Source organism: Cnephaeus nilssonii (assembly GCF_951640355.1).
Source record: "Cnephaeus nilssonii genome assembly, chromosome: 11".
NCBI lineage: Eukaryota > Metazoa > Chordata > Mammalia > Chiroptera > Vespertilionidae > Cnephaeus > Cnephaeus nilssonii.
The window spans coordinates 55,263,599-55,281,414 of NC_137082.1; the positions used below are offsets into that span (position 1 = coordinate 55,263,599).

The 17,816-nt window shown below is 37.8% G+C and overlaps 1 protein-coding gene across 1 annotated transcript in view; it reads right to left on the bottom strand.

The window, feature by feature from the left end:
* The window catches only part of MIB1 (MIB E3 ubiquitin protein ligase 1), a 116,616-nt gene that overhangs the window by 12,939 nt on the left and 85,861 nt on the right, over positions 1-17,816 (bottom strand). The window contains exons 13-17 of the mRNA XM_079784530.1: positions 14,697-14,829; positions 11,350-11,436; positions 10,247-10,408; positions 7,989-8,170; positions 4,095-4,287 (exon numbers count right to left, since the gene is read on the bottom strand). Of these exons, the coding sequence (XP_079640656.1) occupies positions 4,095-4,287; positions 7,989-8,170; positions 10,247-10,408; positions 11,350-11,436; positions 14,697-14,829 (757 nt within the window). The remainder of the gene's footprint in view (positions 1-4,094; positions 4,288-7,988; positions 8,171-10,246; positions 10,409-11,349; positions 11,437-14,696; positions 14,830-17,816) is intronic.

A 17,816-nucleotide genomic window follows, 5' to 3' on the forward strand; every position in this document is an offset into this window, starting at 1 on the left:
GGGTAGAGCAGAAAGAGTTTTGAGAACATTTAAGAAGACTTGGTAACTAATAGAAAGTGAGGAATGAATGGTGTAGATGTCTAGCACATTTGCTAAGTTTCTGACTTGACTACTGATTCCAAACAGTTGAAAGAAGCAAATTTCAGTCTTCTACAGCTCATCGTACTAAGACGAGGGTATTTTATCCACCTCTAGAATTATATATCCAGGCTTCAGTCCTATTTAAGGTCTGATTACAGTGAAAGGAACGGTTCCCTTCAGTATAGCCACATAGCCCCCAACTGATTAAAAACACTAAGCAGTACACCTCCAGAATTGTGGGGTAGGGAGCAAAAATAGGAAAACCTGGACATGGGTGGCTATGGAGCCCATAGCCCAGTAATGGGCAACCTTTTGAGCTTGGTGTGTCAAACTTCGCCAAAAAACTGAGCATAACTCGGGTAGTGTGTCACTTTGAGGAAAAAACATTATTTCGCAAATGTTTCATCCTCAGGAGCAGCAAATGTTTCATCCTCGGCATGCGGCCACCTCAGCGGCCGCGTGTCCTCAGAAATGGCTACGCGTGTCAGTGCTGACACACGTGTCATAGGTTCACCATCACTGCCATAGCCTGAGGTAAGTATACTAATTTTAATAACTCCCAAAAAAGGTTTTCCTCTCTCATAAAGGAGACTGGCTAGGGCTGGACCTTGGCTAAGTTTCAAAGATGTCAGTCAGCCATCTATTTGGCTGGCTAGTAAACTAAACAGAAAAGCAGGAACAATCTGGGTGAAAGAAGAGATAAAAATCCCAAATGTTAGCAATTGGAGACATAGACAAAAGTGTTAAGAGCAATGATGGCAGGAGGTGAAACTCTAATTGATCTAACCTTTGTATATAAGGAGCATTTTTTCCTATAATGTTTTAAGAACTACTGTGCTAAGTACTGATGAAAGATTAAAATGTGACAATGTAAAAAAAAAAGAGTAAATTAAATGTTATGTGTAACATGTTTAGTTCAATGTCTAATATAGAATCCGGGCCAAATTCATGAGAATTCTCTTCACCTCTCTCTGTATATAATGATGTGCTGGTTTTTTTTAAATGGTTCCTAATGCAACTCTCTAGGTATCTGAATTGTTTATAAAGACTTTAAAATAATCTAGCAAATTTATTTACCTAATCCCCTGTTATTAAAAACAAAACAAAACAAAAAAACACTTTATAACCATAACTTTTTTCCTCTTCTGGAATTTTTCCTCAGGTTATATTCCCAGGAATGGAATTAGTATATTAATATGCTTATTATGAAGATTTGTGTGTATATATAATGTGAGGATGGTCTCTCAAAAATGTGAAGCATTTATTCAACCTCCAGCAGTTAAAAGAGTAACCAGCCTAGCCAGTGTGGCTCAATAGTTGAGCACTGACCTATGAACCAGGAGGTCAATTCCCAGTCAGAGCACATGCCCAGGTTACGGGCTCAATCCCCAGTAGGGGGTATGCAAGAGGCAGCTGATTAATGATTCTCTCTCATCATTGATGCTTCTATCTCTCTCCCTCTCCCTTCCTCTCTGAAATAAATAAAATATATTTGGAAAAAAAAGAGAGTGCCCATTTCCCACTTTCCTAGAAAGGAGTTTTTAAAAATTTATTTTCACTAATTTGATAAGAATGGTTAATAAAAATTCGTAATTTTTTTTGTTAATCCTCACCCAAGGATTTTTTTCCATTGATTTTTAGAGACAGTGGAAGAGAGGGAAAGACAGAGAGAAATATCAATGTGAGAAAAACACAGCGTTTGGTTGCTTCCTGCACGACCCTGGCCAGGACCCGGGCCAGGGGGGAGCCTGCAACTGAGGTACATGCCCTTGACCGGAATCAAACCTGGGACCCTTTCGTCTGCAGGCTGACACTCTATCCACTGAGCCAAACCAGCTAGGGCAATAATTCATAATTTTAAAATCTGTATTTAATTGCTAAAGAAACTAAGCTTATTTATTCTTCCTTCCTCCAATTACTAGTTTTATAATTTATCTTCATTGAAGATGTCTATATCTTTTAACCACTTGGGGTCACTATTTCTTTATCTTCAAAGGCTCTGCAACCAATCTGGCAAATCTATTTGGTGGGTATGTTAGTATTTGTACTTTTCTACACGTTTGAAAATTTCATAGTTTAAAAACAAATTGAAAGATTACTAATTCTTAGAATTCAGAACTAATCTAAAAAAATGACAGCATATTCCTTCCACTCAACCTCCCTGTTCTATCAATCCTCCCTAGTAGATGCTGTTTTTCATTTTGTCTGTGTATCTTAACACAGGGGAAAGAACTCAAGAATCAAGAGAACTGCATTATCATCCCACTGTTTGTGTACTTCCCGGAGCATCAGTTTTTCCAACTATAAATACTACAGCTGGACTAGAAGACAACAGGGCTATTCCATATCCGAGACTCTGCTTTTGACAAGCTGGGGCTCTGAACTCACTATACTAGTCCATGTCTTAAAGCACCTACAACATCCTATATGGCAGAGCAGCTCTTAACCTAAGTCACAGTTTGCCAAGGGATTATAAATTTTTAGCAGGAAATTATCACATACATCTATATCTTGTCTTGACTACAAAACAAGTCAATAAAGGTTTGTTGGAATAAGGCTTAATATAACATAAAGTCTCAAGCACAAAAGCAGAATACACAGACAAATCTAAAAACAAGAGAATGGCTTGGGTTTTTATTCTTTCAGATTCTTTCCCAAACTGTTACTTTGTAAGCAGCTAACTAAAGTAAGTTATCAGTGCCAAGTAGAATAATCCATATTTATATATTAACCAAAGTTGACAGATAATGCATATAAAATGCCAATACAGTGCCCAGCATACAATCAGTGCTATTAGTTCATCCTCCCAACCTTTACCAATAGATAAAGCAGCTACACACACACTCCAGTATCTCCTATCCAAAAATAACTTCCTCATACTTTTTCCTATGCCAAAATTTTACCAAAGATATAGTCATTTGGATCATAACAACAACAAAATCCAGTCTTAGAAGGTTCCATATGAAAATGTGAGAAGCACTGGTAAGGTAACACTTTTAAGTTACTGCCTGATAATTCATTAGGAGAATTAGTGCCAGCTCCTTTCTAATTAATAAAGATTAATGAATAGATTAGAAAGCATCAAGAGAAAAATGAAAAGAACAAAAAACCAGAATGGAAAAAAAAGAATATAAACTTCATAAATGAAACCAAAGAAAACCAACATGTTTGGTTTAAGCTCCTTACCTTGAGAGGAATCATTTGTAAGAAACTTAAATCTCACTTTACACACACACACACACACACACACACGCGCGCGCGCGCGGAAAATCTAAAAAAGAAAATCATTTATTTCAGTAAACCAAAATGAGTAAGTCGGCACAGTGATGATAAAGCACCGAGTTTACCTGGGAAAAGAATGAAACCAGTAACCCAGAAAAGAATAATACCTCTCAAAAAGAAAAAGGAGTCTGACAAGATGAAAAGTTCAGAGTGGATACAGAATTTGGCCATCACTAATTGCAGGATGATCAAACTTTATTTGCCTCCTTATAGGAAATGATACAAAACGAGTAGCATCATCTGTGACATTTTCTTGCAAAAAATGTTTAAGCAGATCCTAATCAAGCCATTAGACCTACCTTCCAGTTTACAGGAAATACAGAGGCTAGAGAAAAACAAACTAATGCCATGATCAATCAATCAAACAAATCCAGAACATGTGACAGTCTACAAAAAAAAATTTATAGTCTTTACAAAGATAAATACAAAACAGTTAATGTACTCAGAAAGGGAGCAATTTATAAGTAACTACAAAACAAAATGGAATCAAATATATCTTTAGGTTATAAGGTGCTCTGAAAGCAAAATAGTAGATTATTTTTAATGACTATAGTTAACATATAAAGAAGGAATCTCATAAGTGGTCTCAATAAATATATAATTATACATTCCTATATTTAGAACAGAACAAAATTAAACAGACACAAGGCATCTTATAACTTTATTTATCATTAATTGTAGTTTCAAAGATCTTCATAAAATTATAAAATACCATATTAAAAACATATTACCTTTGTCCTAGATTGAACTTGTTCTTTACAGATGAGGCATTTCTTGACTCGTGGAGAACATAAAGAACAGGTAGCAATATGTCCACATGGGCCAAAAAGAGTATCTCTCTTCATATCTGAGCACACCATACACTCCTCTAAGGTTTCAGAATCATTACTAATCATAGAAGGACTTCGAGAACCCACTTGACCACTAATAAAAGAAAATATTTCAAATCAAGTGTATCAGAATATTTATATTACAAATTCAATAGTTAAAATGTTTTTTAAAAACATCTAGAGCATCATTAGTATATATAAAAATAGCTCCAGTTGTTAAAAAAAATTAAGCATCTGAATATAAAACACTGTATACTATATATTCCATTTATATACATCTCTGCATCTTCACCTATTTGTAGTACTATTTGAAATACAAATTGAACAAGTTCTCACACATTGGAAAGGGGTGGATCCAAATCTTCTAATAAAGAAATAAAAAATACTAGTTAAAAATTTTGCATAAACACAGTTTCACTCAGAACTTGTTTTGCTTATGTAGAACCAGCTGAGAAAGGTATAGGAATAAAAAACACATAAAACTAGAGTCCATGTTAGTTATCCTAACTATAGACAGGAAGAAATGAAGCATCTATAAAGTTCACAACTGACAAGGGCACTTGGAAAATACGTCACTGCAGCTGCTGTTCTGACATTTCTTTAATTGTATCCTTAGGGAGCAAAAATTCTATTATTACAGGAAGACAATGCAGCTATACATATAAAGATACAAGACATAGAAATACATATATATGACCAACTACAGTCTTCAGAAACTCATGAAATGCATCTGCACAACAGCGTGCGCACACACACAGAAACACACAGACACACACACATATACAAAGCAGTTTCATCTTAGAGCTCAGTCTTAAACATATTACTGCAGTAACTATAGTGCCTTGTATCTACATACTAGAGGCCCAGTGCACGAAATTCGTGCACGGGTAGGGTCCCTAGGCCTGGTGGAGATCAGGGCTGGCCAGGGCCTTCCTTCCCCGGCTGCCAGACACGGCCTTCCTTCATTTGACGCCACCCACTGATGGTCAGCACACATCATAGCAAGTAATCGAACTCCCGGTCTCCCGGTCAAACTCCCGAGGGAACAATTTGCATATTAGGCTTTTATATATACCGTACTTTCCGGCGTATAAGACGACTGGGCATATAAGATTTTCCTGGGTTAAAAAGTCGTTTTATACGCTGGAAAATACGGTATATTGGACTATATTGATGGGATTAGATATAATGGATTAGATATATTGGACTACCATATTTTCCGGCATATAAGACGACTTTTTAACCCAGGAAAATCTTATACGCCCAGTCGTCTTATACACCGGAAAATACGGTATATACTAGTGGCCTGGAAATACTTTAATATTTTAATATTGCTATTTGCCCTTTCTCTATAATAGAAGTGTCAGAGATTAAAGAAAATTAGTAAAATGTATGTGAAAATCTCCCTCCTGTCAGAGTCTGGGGCGCGCCAAGAGACCCAAAGTCAAGTCCCCGCCCACCCACACGTGGCTTGAAATCACACCAGACCGAGACCTGGCCGGCCCTACCCACATTAGGCAAGACCTAGACCTGGCTGGTCCCACCCCCATCAAGCCCCGCTGGGCAGGGGGCGCGGCCTCAGGTCCCCCATCAAGCCCCGCTGGGTGAGGGGGGGAGCACGGCCTCAGGTCACCTGGCCTGGCGCCAGGGCAAGGGGCACGGCCTCAAGTTCCCCCATCAAGCCCTGCTGGGAGGGGTCACGGCCTCAGGTCCCCCACCCCAGCCCAGCACCACGCAGCCTCAGGTCCCTGCTGATCGGTCATTATGGCGTCACAGTGTGACGACCATTTGCATATTAGCCTTTTATTATTAGGATAGATATCTGTCATTATAGGTTAGTTTGTATTTAGAATTTCATATAAGTAAAACCATAAAATAGGTATAGTTTTTTATTTCACTTTTTTACTCAGCATAATTATTCTTTTAATTCATCCATGAAGATATATGCATTAATAGTTTATTCCTTTTTATGGCTGAGTAGTATTCTACTATATGAGCACACCATTAATTATTTGTCCTTTCCACTGTTGATGGATATTTAATGTTTTCCAGTTTTGAGTTATTACAAATATAGCTGTTATGAATATTCACATTCAAGTACCTAAATGTGACCATATACTTTCATTTATCTTGGATGGTAGGTGTAGGATTTGCTATTTAACCCTTTGCACTTGCTTGCTTTTTTCTCGATTCCTTTATTCTAATGCTAACCGCGTCGAGTCACACTCGACATCCGAGTGCAAAAGGTTAAGAGACTATTGAAATATTTTTCAAAATAAATTTGTCATTTTACATACCCACCAGCAGTTCATGAGTTTCAGTTCCCACACAAACACTCCAACATTCACTGTGCTCAGTCTTTTTTACTTTATTCATTAAAAAGGTATTTATTAGTCATTTTAGTTGTAATGTGTTATTTTCTCATGACTTATGAACATCTTTGCATGTACTAATTTGCTATGAGTTTTGTGTGTATGTGAAGTGCTTGATCAAATTTTTGTAGTTTTAGTTTTATTTCTTCTCATATTTGAGTATTGAGTTATTTATTTATATATTATGAATAAAAACTTTGTGTAATAAAGCTTTATATATTATGAATAAAAGTACTTTTTATATTATAAAAAAAAGTCAAGTATTTTCTCCTAATATATAATTATCCCTTCAATCTCCTAAATGTCTTTGGAAAAGGAGACAGGCTTATTTTTGATGAAGTCAAATTTATTATTTTTAATGGATCACGCTTGGCCAATAATTTTATAACCCAAGATCACAGAAAAATTCTCTTCTAAGTCCCTCAGCCCAGCCTGCCCCCTCTCACAGTCTGGGAGCCCTCAGGGGATGTCCTATAATTTCAATAAGAAATTTAGTTGTATCATAGATAATTAAAATCACCAACACATTTTACTTTTAGAAAAGAAGGCAAGTGTGAAATTATCATTTTTAGAAAACAACTCCATCAGGAAGTGGTTCTTCATTTGTTTAATTTTTCAATTCTTCAATGATACTTACTGAGTGCCTATCAGGCACTGTGCAGGGTGCTAGATTATTAGAGTTTGTGTGAGATATATTCTGTTAGCAAGTAAACTGCATTTCTTTAGAAGAGTCTATTAAAATTTTAAATACACATAACATTAATCACAGCAATTTCCCTAGTGAGAACTTCTCTTATAGACAAGTTTCTCGAACATACAGGAGTGCTGGAAGATCAGACTGGCTTAGAAAAGTTTCTTAGAACTTATTATTCATAAAGTATTATATTTAACCCTTTGCACTCGCTTGCTTTTTTCTCGATTCCTTTATTCTACTCGGGATTTAATTTTTTAAATACCCCAGATTTTACAAAGCGAGGCAGTAGAATAAAAAACTGGAGTTTCTTTTCATACAAACTTATTTATTTGGATTTTTTTATATTTCAAATTATTGATACATTCAAAGAGTATAAAAAGAGCTGCTACCGATGCTAAGCTAACCGTGTCGAGTCACACTCGACATCCGAGTGAAAAAGGTTAATAATGTAGAGAATACAACATGAAATAAGAGACATGCTCTCTATAGGAAATTTTTTAAGAAAGGGCCAACACAAAGATAGAGAAATAGCATGATGTATTATAGAATTGTATACCTGAAACCTACATAATTTTCTTAACCAATGTCACCCAATAAATTTAATTAAAAAATAAAGGAAAAAAGACAGAGGAAGAGCAAAGACAAAGGCATTTTCAAGTAGTCTGTAATGAAACTACATGATACCTTATGTATAAAACATCAAGTTTTATGATAATATATAATACAAACCTGACTTTTTCTTTATGACATTTTGCCAGTGCTTTGCAGAGACTGGGATCAGGACAGAGATCAAGTGGTGATTGACCCTTCTTATTTCGAATGCTAAGGTCAGCACCATTAGCGGCCAAGAAACAGGCAATAGATGCTGCACTCTTCTTCTCTGCCCCCTGGGTACCAAGTCCCATTATTAACTGAAATCAAATGAAAAAAAGAGTCATTATTTTCCCTTTATGAATCTGTTATCAATTCCTACCACCAAATATAGGGTGGACAAAAGTAGGTTTACAGTTCTGAATATGTGAAACAGCTAATTCTTGCATTATTATTTATTATTACATTATTTCCCTTAAAAACTACTGTAAACCTACTCATACATCACATATATAATGTGTATATAGAATATGTACCTACATGCTCATACATGTATGCACATACATGCATGTATGTGCATACATGTATGAATGTGTAAGTGTGTGTTACATATAAAAATGCATGTCTGGTAAGAATTTACAGGCCATATAAATATGGTGGACATTGATAAGCTGCAGCCCTAATATCCATTCCCCCTCCCCCTGTAGCCCCACTTTTCTCAGGCATATAGTTTGAGGATTGGTATACTCTCCACTTTAAAGGTGGACCATGATGGATCAAACCAGCCAGATATCAACCTGTCTGTGTGATTAGTTCAGGGATGACACATAACCCAAGTCAGATCATCTAACTATTGACTCAAACATCTTACCTAAAAACAGTCATAATAATTGTTAACATTTACCAAGTGTCTACAATAAACCAAGAATTATTTTAAGCACTTTCCATAAATTAACTAATTTAATCTTCATAACCTTATAGAGATAGTTATTCCCTTCCCCTCATTTTAAAATGAGAAAAATGATGCACACAGCAGTTAGAGCAGCAATTCTTAAACACTTAGGTCACAGAACCCCTTTACATTCTTAAAAATGATTCTCAAATTCATATGGAAAGGTGAAGGACTTAGAATAGTCAAACAACTTCGGAAGAAAAAAGTTAGAGGACTTATACTATCTTATTTCAACATCCTATATAATAAAAGCCTAATATGCTAAGTGTCCGGTCGTCCATTCAACCAATCAAAGTGTAATATGCTAATGATATACTAAGGCCACTCAACCGTTCACTATGACCACCAGGGGGCAGACAGTCGACTGGTAGAACAGTCGCTATGACGTGCACTGACCATCAAGGGGCAGATGCTCCGACTGGTAGGTTAGCTTGCTGCTGGGGTCCAGCTGATGGGACTGAGCGAGATGGGCTGGACATGCCCTGGAGCCCTCCTGTGGTCCCTCTCCGACTGGCCAACCTCCCGTGTCCCTCCCTGGCCCCGATCGTGCACCGGTGGGGTCCCTCGGCCTGGCCTGCACCCTCTTGCAATCCAGGACCCTTGGGGGATGTCAGAGAGCCAGTTTCAGCCCAATCCCACAGGCCAGGCCGAGGGACCCCACTGGTGCACAAATTCATGCACCAGGCCTCTAGTTTATTATAAAACTACAATAATCAGCTAGGCTGGCATGGCTCAGTGGTTGAGTATGAACCAGGAGGTCACAGGTTTGATTCCCAGTCTCGGCACATACCCGGGGTTGCGGGCTCAATCCCCAGTAGGGGGCATGTATGAGGCAGCTGATCCATGGTTCTCTCTCATCATGGATGTTTCTATCTCTCTCCCTCTCCCTTCCTCTCTGAAATCAATAAAAATATATTTGAAAAAACAAAAACAACAATTAAGACAGTGGGTTGGCATCACATAGCTAAAGACAATAGTTCTAAACATACTAGAATATCAGATCCAGAAAGACTTCACATACATGGTTAAAATTGATTTTGGATAAAGATACAACAGGTGATTCAGTACAAAAAGACAGTCTTTTCAACAAACAGTGCTGGAATAACTGGATATCCATAAGCCGGGAGAATCCAAAAGCATATCACTTATCTGATTAAAAAAACTTGCATTCAGATTACATAATAACTCTCAAAACTCAATAGTAAGAAAACAGCTCAGTGGGGTGGGGGGGTGGGGTAATGGTAAGATATGTACACATATAATACCTCAATTAAAAAAAAAAGAAAAAAGAAAACAGCTCAACAAAATAATGAACAAATGGTATGAACAAACATTCATCAAACAGATGTGGGTGGCAAAAAAGCCAAAGAAAAGATGTTTGGTATCAGTAGTCATTAGGGAAATGACTTTCAGTGGTACTGAATTAAAGATTATCTTTACTCACTGTGTTTTTGGATGGCTCCCAGGCAGCATCGACCTTCCCCACATCTTGCATATCCTGGAGCTGACGTAGCTGAGACAAGGTGTGATGCCTCAGAGCTTCATGCAAAGGAGTATCCCCATCCTTATCCTGAATATCTAATTTGGCACCTGCTCGGACCAAAAGCTAAAAGAGAAAGACATCTCATTTTGCTAAAGTATCCCCACCCACAAGAAATTACAATATATCTAAAGTAAGACTGAGAGAGCCCACCTGGAGGGGCTGCCACTAGTAATTCTTACGTATTTGCTTGCTACTACTCTATAACCCTGCGGCTCCTTACAAATAGTGATAATTATAGGTATTGAATTAAAGAAAACAAAGAAGCTCTATCCACTGAGCCAAACCAGCTAGGGCTTGGCAAATTGTTTTTATTTGTTTGTTTTTACTTTGTTTCAAAAAGATCACATACAATTTCATTCCAGAGCAGTGTTTCTCAAATTTGAACGTGTATCAGAATTACCTGGAAGGCTTATTAAATCAGATTGCTGCCAGTTCCCACCCCTGGAAGTTCTGATTTAGTTGGTATGAGGTAGGGCCCAAAAATTTGCTTTTCTACTAAGGTCACAGGTAACAATGCTGATGCTGCTGGTTCAGCCTCCACACTTTAAGAATCACTGCTCTACCAAAAAAATTTTTAAAAGATAATCTTTCAAATATTTTGTCTAGAATCACCAGGTTAATAAAATAAAAACATTTTATTTGGAATCAATGCAGCAAACATCCAGCCAAAGTTTTAAATTATAATTCAGTCTCAATTATATAAATTAAGAGGGGATGTACTTTTTAAAAACTAATTTATATGCTACTTTGAAATTCTTTGATTTAATATTCTTGGAATTCACAAATCTGGCAACAAAATTATAAAAACTTTAAATATCAGAGTTTTAAGATATTCCCTACTATAAATTAAACTGATATAAAATAGTCTAAAATCATAATTTTTACATATAACTCTGCCTTCTGAGAAATCTAACAATGCGTTACTTAAATTTCCAAAACATTCCAGAAATCCGTCTGGTTAAACTACAACTGCAAACTAAGATTCATGTTAGTAAACACTTTACCCTAACAATCTGGGTGTGCTGTCGTTCAACAGCAAGATGGAGGGCCGTTTGTTGGTTCACATTCTGGATATCCAGGTTTGCATTACCCTGAAAAACAACCAAGTTTTTATAGTTAAAATTTGACAACACTGGGACTGAAAAACAATGGGAAAATATCTTTGTGTGAGGATTAACAGAAAAAAAAAAAGTAACATGCAAAACTGCCTCGCAACAATGTCTGGCATAATAAAAAATAAGAAATTAAAAAAAGGGCTACAGGTTCAAAAGATTAAACTTTATCATCCTGTTTGTATTAGAACCATTCATGCTACAACTCTGATATCCAACTGTGCCCTTGCTTGAAGCATCAAGTACAGCTGAAACTCCATTAATGCTATGACATTTTCTGGAAGATGGAATTTCTGGTTTGTTTTTATTATTTACTAGAGGCCCAGTGCACAAATTCAACAACTGGGGCCGATCAGGAGGGCTGGCCTGCTGGGGGGAGGGACTGCAGGAGGCTGGCCTCAGCAGCAAGCTAACCAATGGCCGATTCTGTGAGGAATCGGGCTCCCTCCTCCCTCCTGTCTAGGTCCGGGGTGAGAGTAAAACAGATTTGGGGCTGTCAGGGCCCCAGCAGCAAGGTCTGGGTCAGTGCGCGTCGTAGCTACTGGTCAGTCGTCTGGTCATTCCAGTCGTTTGGTCATAAAGGTCGCTTAGACTTTTATATATATAGATGTTTTTTGAGTGAAATCCTGAGGTACCTAATCTCAGCAGTTTTCTTATCATGTCTATCCTATCTAATAAAAGAGTAATATGCAAATTGACCATCACTCCAACACACAAGATGGCTGCCCCCATGTGGTCAAAGATGGCTACCCCCCTGTGGACACAAGATGGCCACCACAAGATGGCCAGCTGGGGAAGGCAGTTGGGAGGGACCAGGCCTGCAAGGGAGGGCAGTTGGGGGCGATCAAGCCTGCAGGTGAGGGCAGTTAGGGGTAACCAGGCCGGCAGAGGAGGAAAGTTGGGGGCAACCGGGCCTGCAGGAAAGGGCAGTTGGGGGGGACCAGACCTGCAGGGGAGGGCAGTTAGGGGTGACCAGGCCTGCAGGGGAGGGCAGTTAGGGGTGACCAGGCCTACAGGGGAGGGCAGTTAGGGGCAAACAGGCTGGCAGGGGAGCAGTTAGCATCAATCAGGCTGGCAGGGAAATGGTTAGGGGTGATCAGGCTGGCAGGCAGAAGCGGTTAGGGGCAATCAGGAAGGCAGGCAGGTGAGCAGTTGGGATCCAGCAGTCCTGGATTGTGAGAGGGATGTCCGACTGCCCGTTTAGGCCTGATCAGGCCTAAACGGGCAGTCGGACATCCCTCGAGGGGTCCCAGATTGGAGAGGGTGCAGGCTGGGCTGAGGGACCCCCCCCCGTGCACGAATTTCGTGCACCGGGCCTCTAGTTCTTATATAATGAAGAAAGTGAGGAATTTCCTTTTCAAGTTTCCTGAACTTTTCCATCATTTAGATTTTCCAAAGTAGTAAGTATGCACTGTATGGATGTACCATAATTTGTTTATCTTGGCACCAGCTGATGAACACTTAGCTTGCTTCCACTTTGAAACTATTATAAATAAAGCTGCTACAAATATTTGTGTGGAAATGTGTCCTTAGTTCTCTTGGATACGTACCCCGAAGTGAAATTGCTAGTTGTATAGTGAAATATGTTTAACCTTATAAGAAACTGCCAAACTGTGTTTTAAAATGGCAGCTTTGAAAAAACACCAACAATGTTTGTGTATTCTACTTGTGCCAACTCCTAATCAACACTTGGCTTTTCTGGCCTTTTTAATTTTAGTTATTGTAGTTGATAATTAGTAATATCTCAATGTGATTATAATTTATTTCCCTAATGACCAATGGTAATTTAAGCAATGTCACAGGATATATGATCAATATACAAAAAATAATTGTATTTCTATACACTAACAATATACAAAATTGAAGTTTTAAAACAATGTAATTTACGCCCAGCCAGTGTGGCTCAGTGGTTGAGCATTGACCCATGAACCAGGAGGTCACAGTTCAATTCCCGGTCAGGGCACATGCCTAGGTTGCGGACTCAATCCCCAGTTGGGGGTGTATAGGAGGCAGCCGATCAATGATTCTCTCTCATCATTAATGTTTCTATTCCTCTCACTTCCTCTTTCTGAAATCAATAAAAACATATTAAAAAAAAAAAACAATACAATTTACAATAGCATCAAAACTTAAAGATAAAACTAATATGTATGAGAGCAATCAAACTCCCAGAAAGACTTTTTAAGAGAAACTAATAATCTGATTCTAAAATACATATGGACATTCAAAAGATCCAGAATATTAAAGCAATTCTGAGAAAGAAGAACAAAGTTGGAGGACTTACTCTAACTGATTTTAAGTCTTACTATAAAGCAACAATAACAAAGACAGTGTGTTATTGGCTTATGGTCTGCCATTTGGATTAGGATAAAAAAGAACATATTATAATTGACAATACTTTTAAAAGAATTAATTTTAATAATAAAGGCTTAAAATGGCAGGGGAAAAGTAGTTTAACTTTTGAACTATTTCTTTATCTAAACTTGTATAATTTATCTAAACTTGTGTAGTTTATGGAGGATCTACCTTATAATCTAGGATTTAATTGCACATAATGTACTATCTCCTAAATTTTTCTGCTGTTGCATCTTCTTAACTTGACTCCTTGAAGTCAGGGATCACAGATAATTTTTTAATAACTTCAGTGCTTCTATATGGCATATACTTGATTGAAGCATTTTTAATATTTTGCTGAATATACTAAAACATCATAAACTATAATAAATAGGTCCCAAAAAAATTCAGTCATAAAAAGTTAAGTTGTCTTATTTTGGAAATGAATGAAATGACTAAGGTGAGTGTGTGCTGCTATCCAGCCACACATTCCACAGGTCCAGCAGCAATCATGAATTGAATCCCCAGATCCTGGCTACAGCCTGGTGTCACCTGCTGGCAACTGGCCACATCAGCTTAGATACAATATGATGGTTCTTGGTCCTGTGGCTAAATGACACTTCCACAACAGTGGCAGTGGTTCTGGAAAATCCCTTGTAGTTTTGCTCATTTCATTGGACCAATCCAGGAAGACTGTGCAGAAGGAACACTGGGGACTGAGGGACACACAAACACACCCTTGCCTCCCTTTAATAATCAGTGTTAGAAGACTAATGTGTACTATTTCTGAATGTGCATCATCATGGGATTTTACTGTAGCATACTAATAGGTAGCTGATGAACTAATAAATAAATGAATGGCAATGGTCTAAAATTGTTAAAAATTATTGAATTGCTTTTCTTACCTGATGTACCAACAATTCAGCCACTTCCACATGATTATTAAGAGCAGCCAGATGCAAGGCAGTATAACCATCATCTTTCTTCTCATCCACAATCCATGGTCTTGGTAATTTAGATAGTAAAACACGCATTGCACTGAAAGTCAAAATTATGCTATTTTTATATTTGCATAATTTGATATTTAATTAAATAGTTGTTTTTGAAAAAATATTTTAAAAACCTTTTAAGTCAAATGAAAATATTCCTCTTTAAATATTATGCACGAAGACAAAAAAATTTCAATTTTTCTAAAACTCAAATGTACAGCATTTTAATATTTTAAGAAGTAAACAAACTGTTACTAACTAGAGAACAGAATCAAAATAGAATGGGAGTGCTACAGAGAAGAACCATGAGAGACTAAAAATACCGAAGGGTTAAAAAATATACCCTAATAAGGATAACAATTATGATTTGTGGAATCTCTTAGGTTCAATTTGAATAGTATATATTAGTGGAAGAGTTAATAAAAAACAACCAAGTAACAAAAGTACCAGTGCAGAAAAAATAGTAATAATAATTGAAACAAATTTAATGTAGCTTGAAGATTAACATGAACTCTGCAGAGAGAGTTAAAAATCTGTCATTTAGTAATGCTAAAACCAGCTGATGTCAAAACACATAAAATGGGTCCTTATAATCTAATATTTGAAATTTAAGAATCAGAAACAAAGTATTTCCAAAATAAAAAAGGCAGTTATCCTAAAGAGCACCCAAGATCTATATGTATAAAAGGCTAATATGCAGTGTCCCCTCAGAAGTTCGATGGGAAGAGCAGGAGTTCGATCACTCACTATGACATGCGCTGACCACCAGGGGGCGGCACGGAACAAAGGAAGGCCCAGCTGGCAAATAGCAGCTGGGGAAGGAAGGCTCCAGCCAGCAGCCAGAAAGCCCCGATCAGCCCTGGTCACCGGCCAGGCCTAGGGACCCTACCCGTGCAAGAAATTCATGCACCGGGTATCTAGTTAAACCATAAAAGAGCCAGAAAGCTAATTATCAAGAAATGATGCTTCTTAGAAAAAAATTAGCTCATCCCCCCCCCCCCCCCCCAAGAAAAGTAAAATTAGAAGCAACTTTTCTTGCCACATACATCAGTAACTTTTCTTAACAGGAATGTTTTATGTGGAAAATTCATAATATAATTTAAGGGGAAAATCTCCCTTAACATATTTATCCAGTAATTGTTCTTTAATCTATATTGCTTTTTTTTTTTCAATTTTACATTCTATTTTTAATTGAATTTATTAGGGTGACTGGTTCACAACACCATACAGGTTTCAATTTTACAACTAAATAAAACATCATCTGAACACTGCATCGTGCACCAGTAAAGTCTGTTTTTGTCCCCATTTTCCCCTCCTTTGCCCACCTCCACCTAGCCCCCACCCTGTTTTTCCTCTATCACCACATTGTTGTCTGCGTCTATGTGCTATAAATGTATGCTTTTTTGCTTAATCCCTTCATCTTCTTTCATCAGTCCCCGTCAGTCTGTTCTCTGTATCCATGAGTCTGTCTCCACTTTAGTTGTTAGTTTATTTTGTTCATTAGATTCCACATATAAGTGATATTTGTCTTTCTCTGATAAGCTTATTTCACTTAACATAATGATCTCCAAGTTCATCCATGTTGTCACAAAAGGTAAGATTTCTAGGTTTGGTGTGATTTTTTTTACAGCCAGTAATATTCCATTGTGTATAAATGTACCACAGCTTTTTTATCCACACATCTACTAATGAGCACTTGGGCTGTTTTCAGATCTTGGCTATTTGGAAAAAAATTTCCCTTAACATATTTATCCACTAATTGTTCTTTTTTAAGACTATAACCTAAGATAACTGCTCCACAGATTAAAAAAGACAGTAAACACAGGAAATAAAAGCTTTTAAAATTGTTCCAATAGGGTATAAAAGGTAAAGAAGTAATAGTAAGATATATATTACCTAAGATGATATCTTATATAATAAAAGCCTAATATGCTAAGTGTTCAGTCGGCCATTCAACCAATCAAAGCGTAATATGCTAATGATATGTTAAGGCCGCTCAACCACTCACTATGACGTGCACTGACCACCAGGGGGCAGAAGCTATGACCGGTAGGTTAGCTTGCTGCTGGGGTCCAGCTGATTGGGACTGAGCGAGACGGGCCGGACACACCCTGGAGCCCTCCCGCGGTCCCTCCCCAGCTGGCCAACCTCCTGCATCCCTCCCCGGCCCGGATCATGCACCGGTGGGGTCCCTCTGCCTGGCCTGCACCCTCTCACAATCCGGGACCCCTCGGGGGATGTCAGAGAGCCGGTTTCGACCTGATCCCGCAGGCCAGGCCAAGGGACCCCACTGGTGCACAAACTCATGCACCAGGCCTCTAGTATGTGAGATAAAAATTTGAAATAGAGTAATGTCAGAAACGTATAGAGAAAGAGTCTGAAGGTGCAGAATATGTGTAAATGAAACTGTAAGTCTCTAAAATAATGAGATTAAGGCCTAATATGAGCCAGAACATGTTTCCTTAATGGCAGTGGTTTATGAATCCCACAGAGCAAGTCCAAGAAGTCTGAGAATAGGTTTTGGAGGATCCAAGAACCTCAAAAATTGTACCCCAATTTGAAAATTTATAGCTTTTCTCAGATTTTAAACAGGTTTATGATCCAAAGTATAATGAGACTCACAGCTTAAAGACACCCTTCAGTAGCTGTGCTGAAGTTACAATCACTGTTTAGGCATGACAGACTTCTTTGGAAATCTATGGAAAGCTTTGGACTCTCCTGCTCTGAGAAATTCCCATAAAAATCTTAACCTATAATTTTGAGTCTACAAACCCCTAAATCACATTCATGAACCTCATAAAGGCTAAGGTTTCCTACTTTAGTTTGCTTTCAATAATTAAAAGGATTCTAATCCTCCTCATTCAGTGGATTCAAACAAAATACTAGATATTCTGTAGACTTTGACTCAGATTCTTAATGGGGAAAAATATTAGTATAACATCATACTACTGAATGTTCAGATTTGGATAATCATGATACTAATGCCATACATTGTCTGTTACTCTACGCATTTGGCTATGTGAGAAACAGAATTTA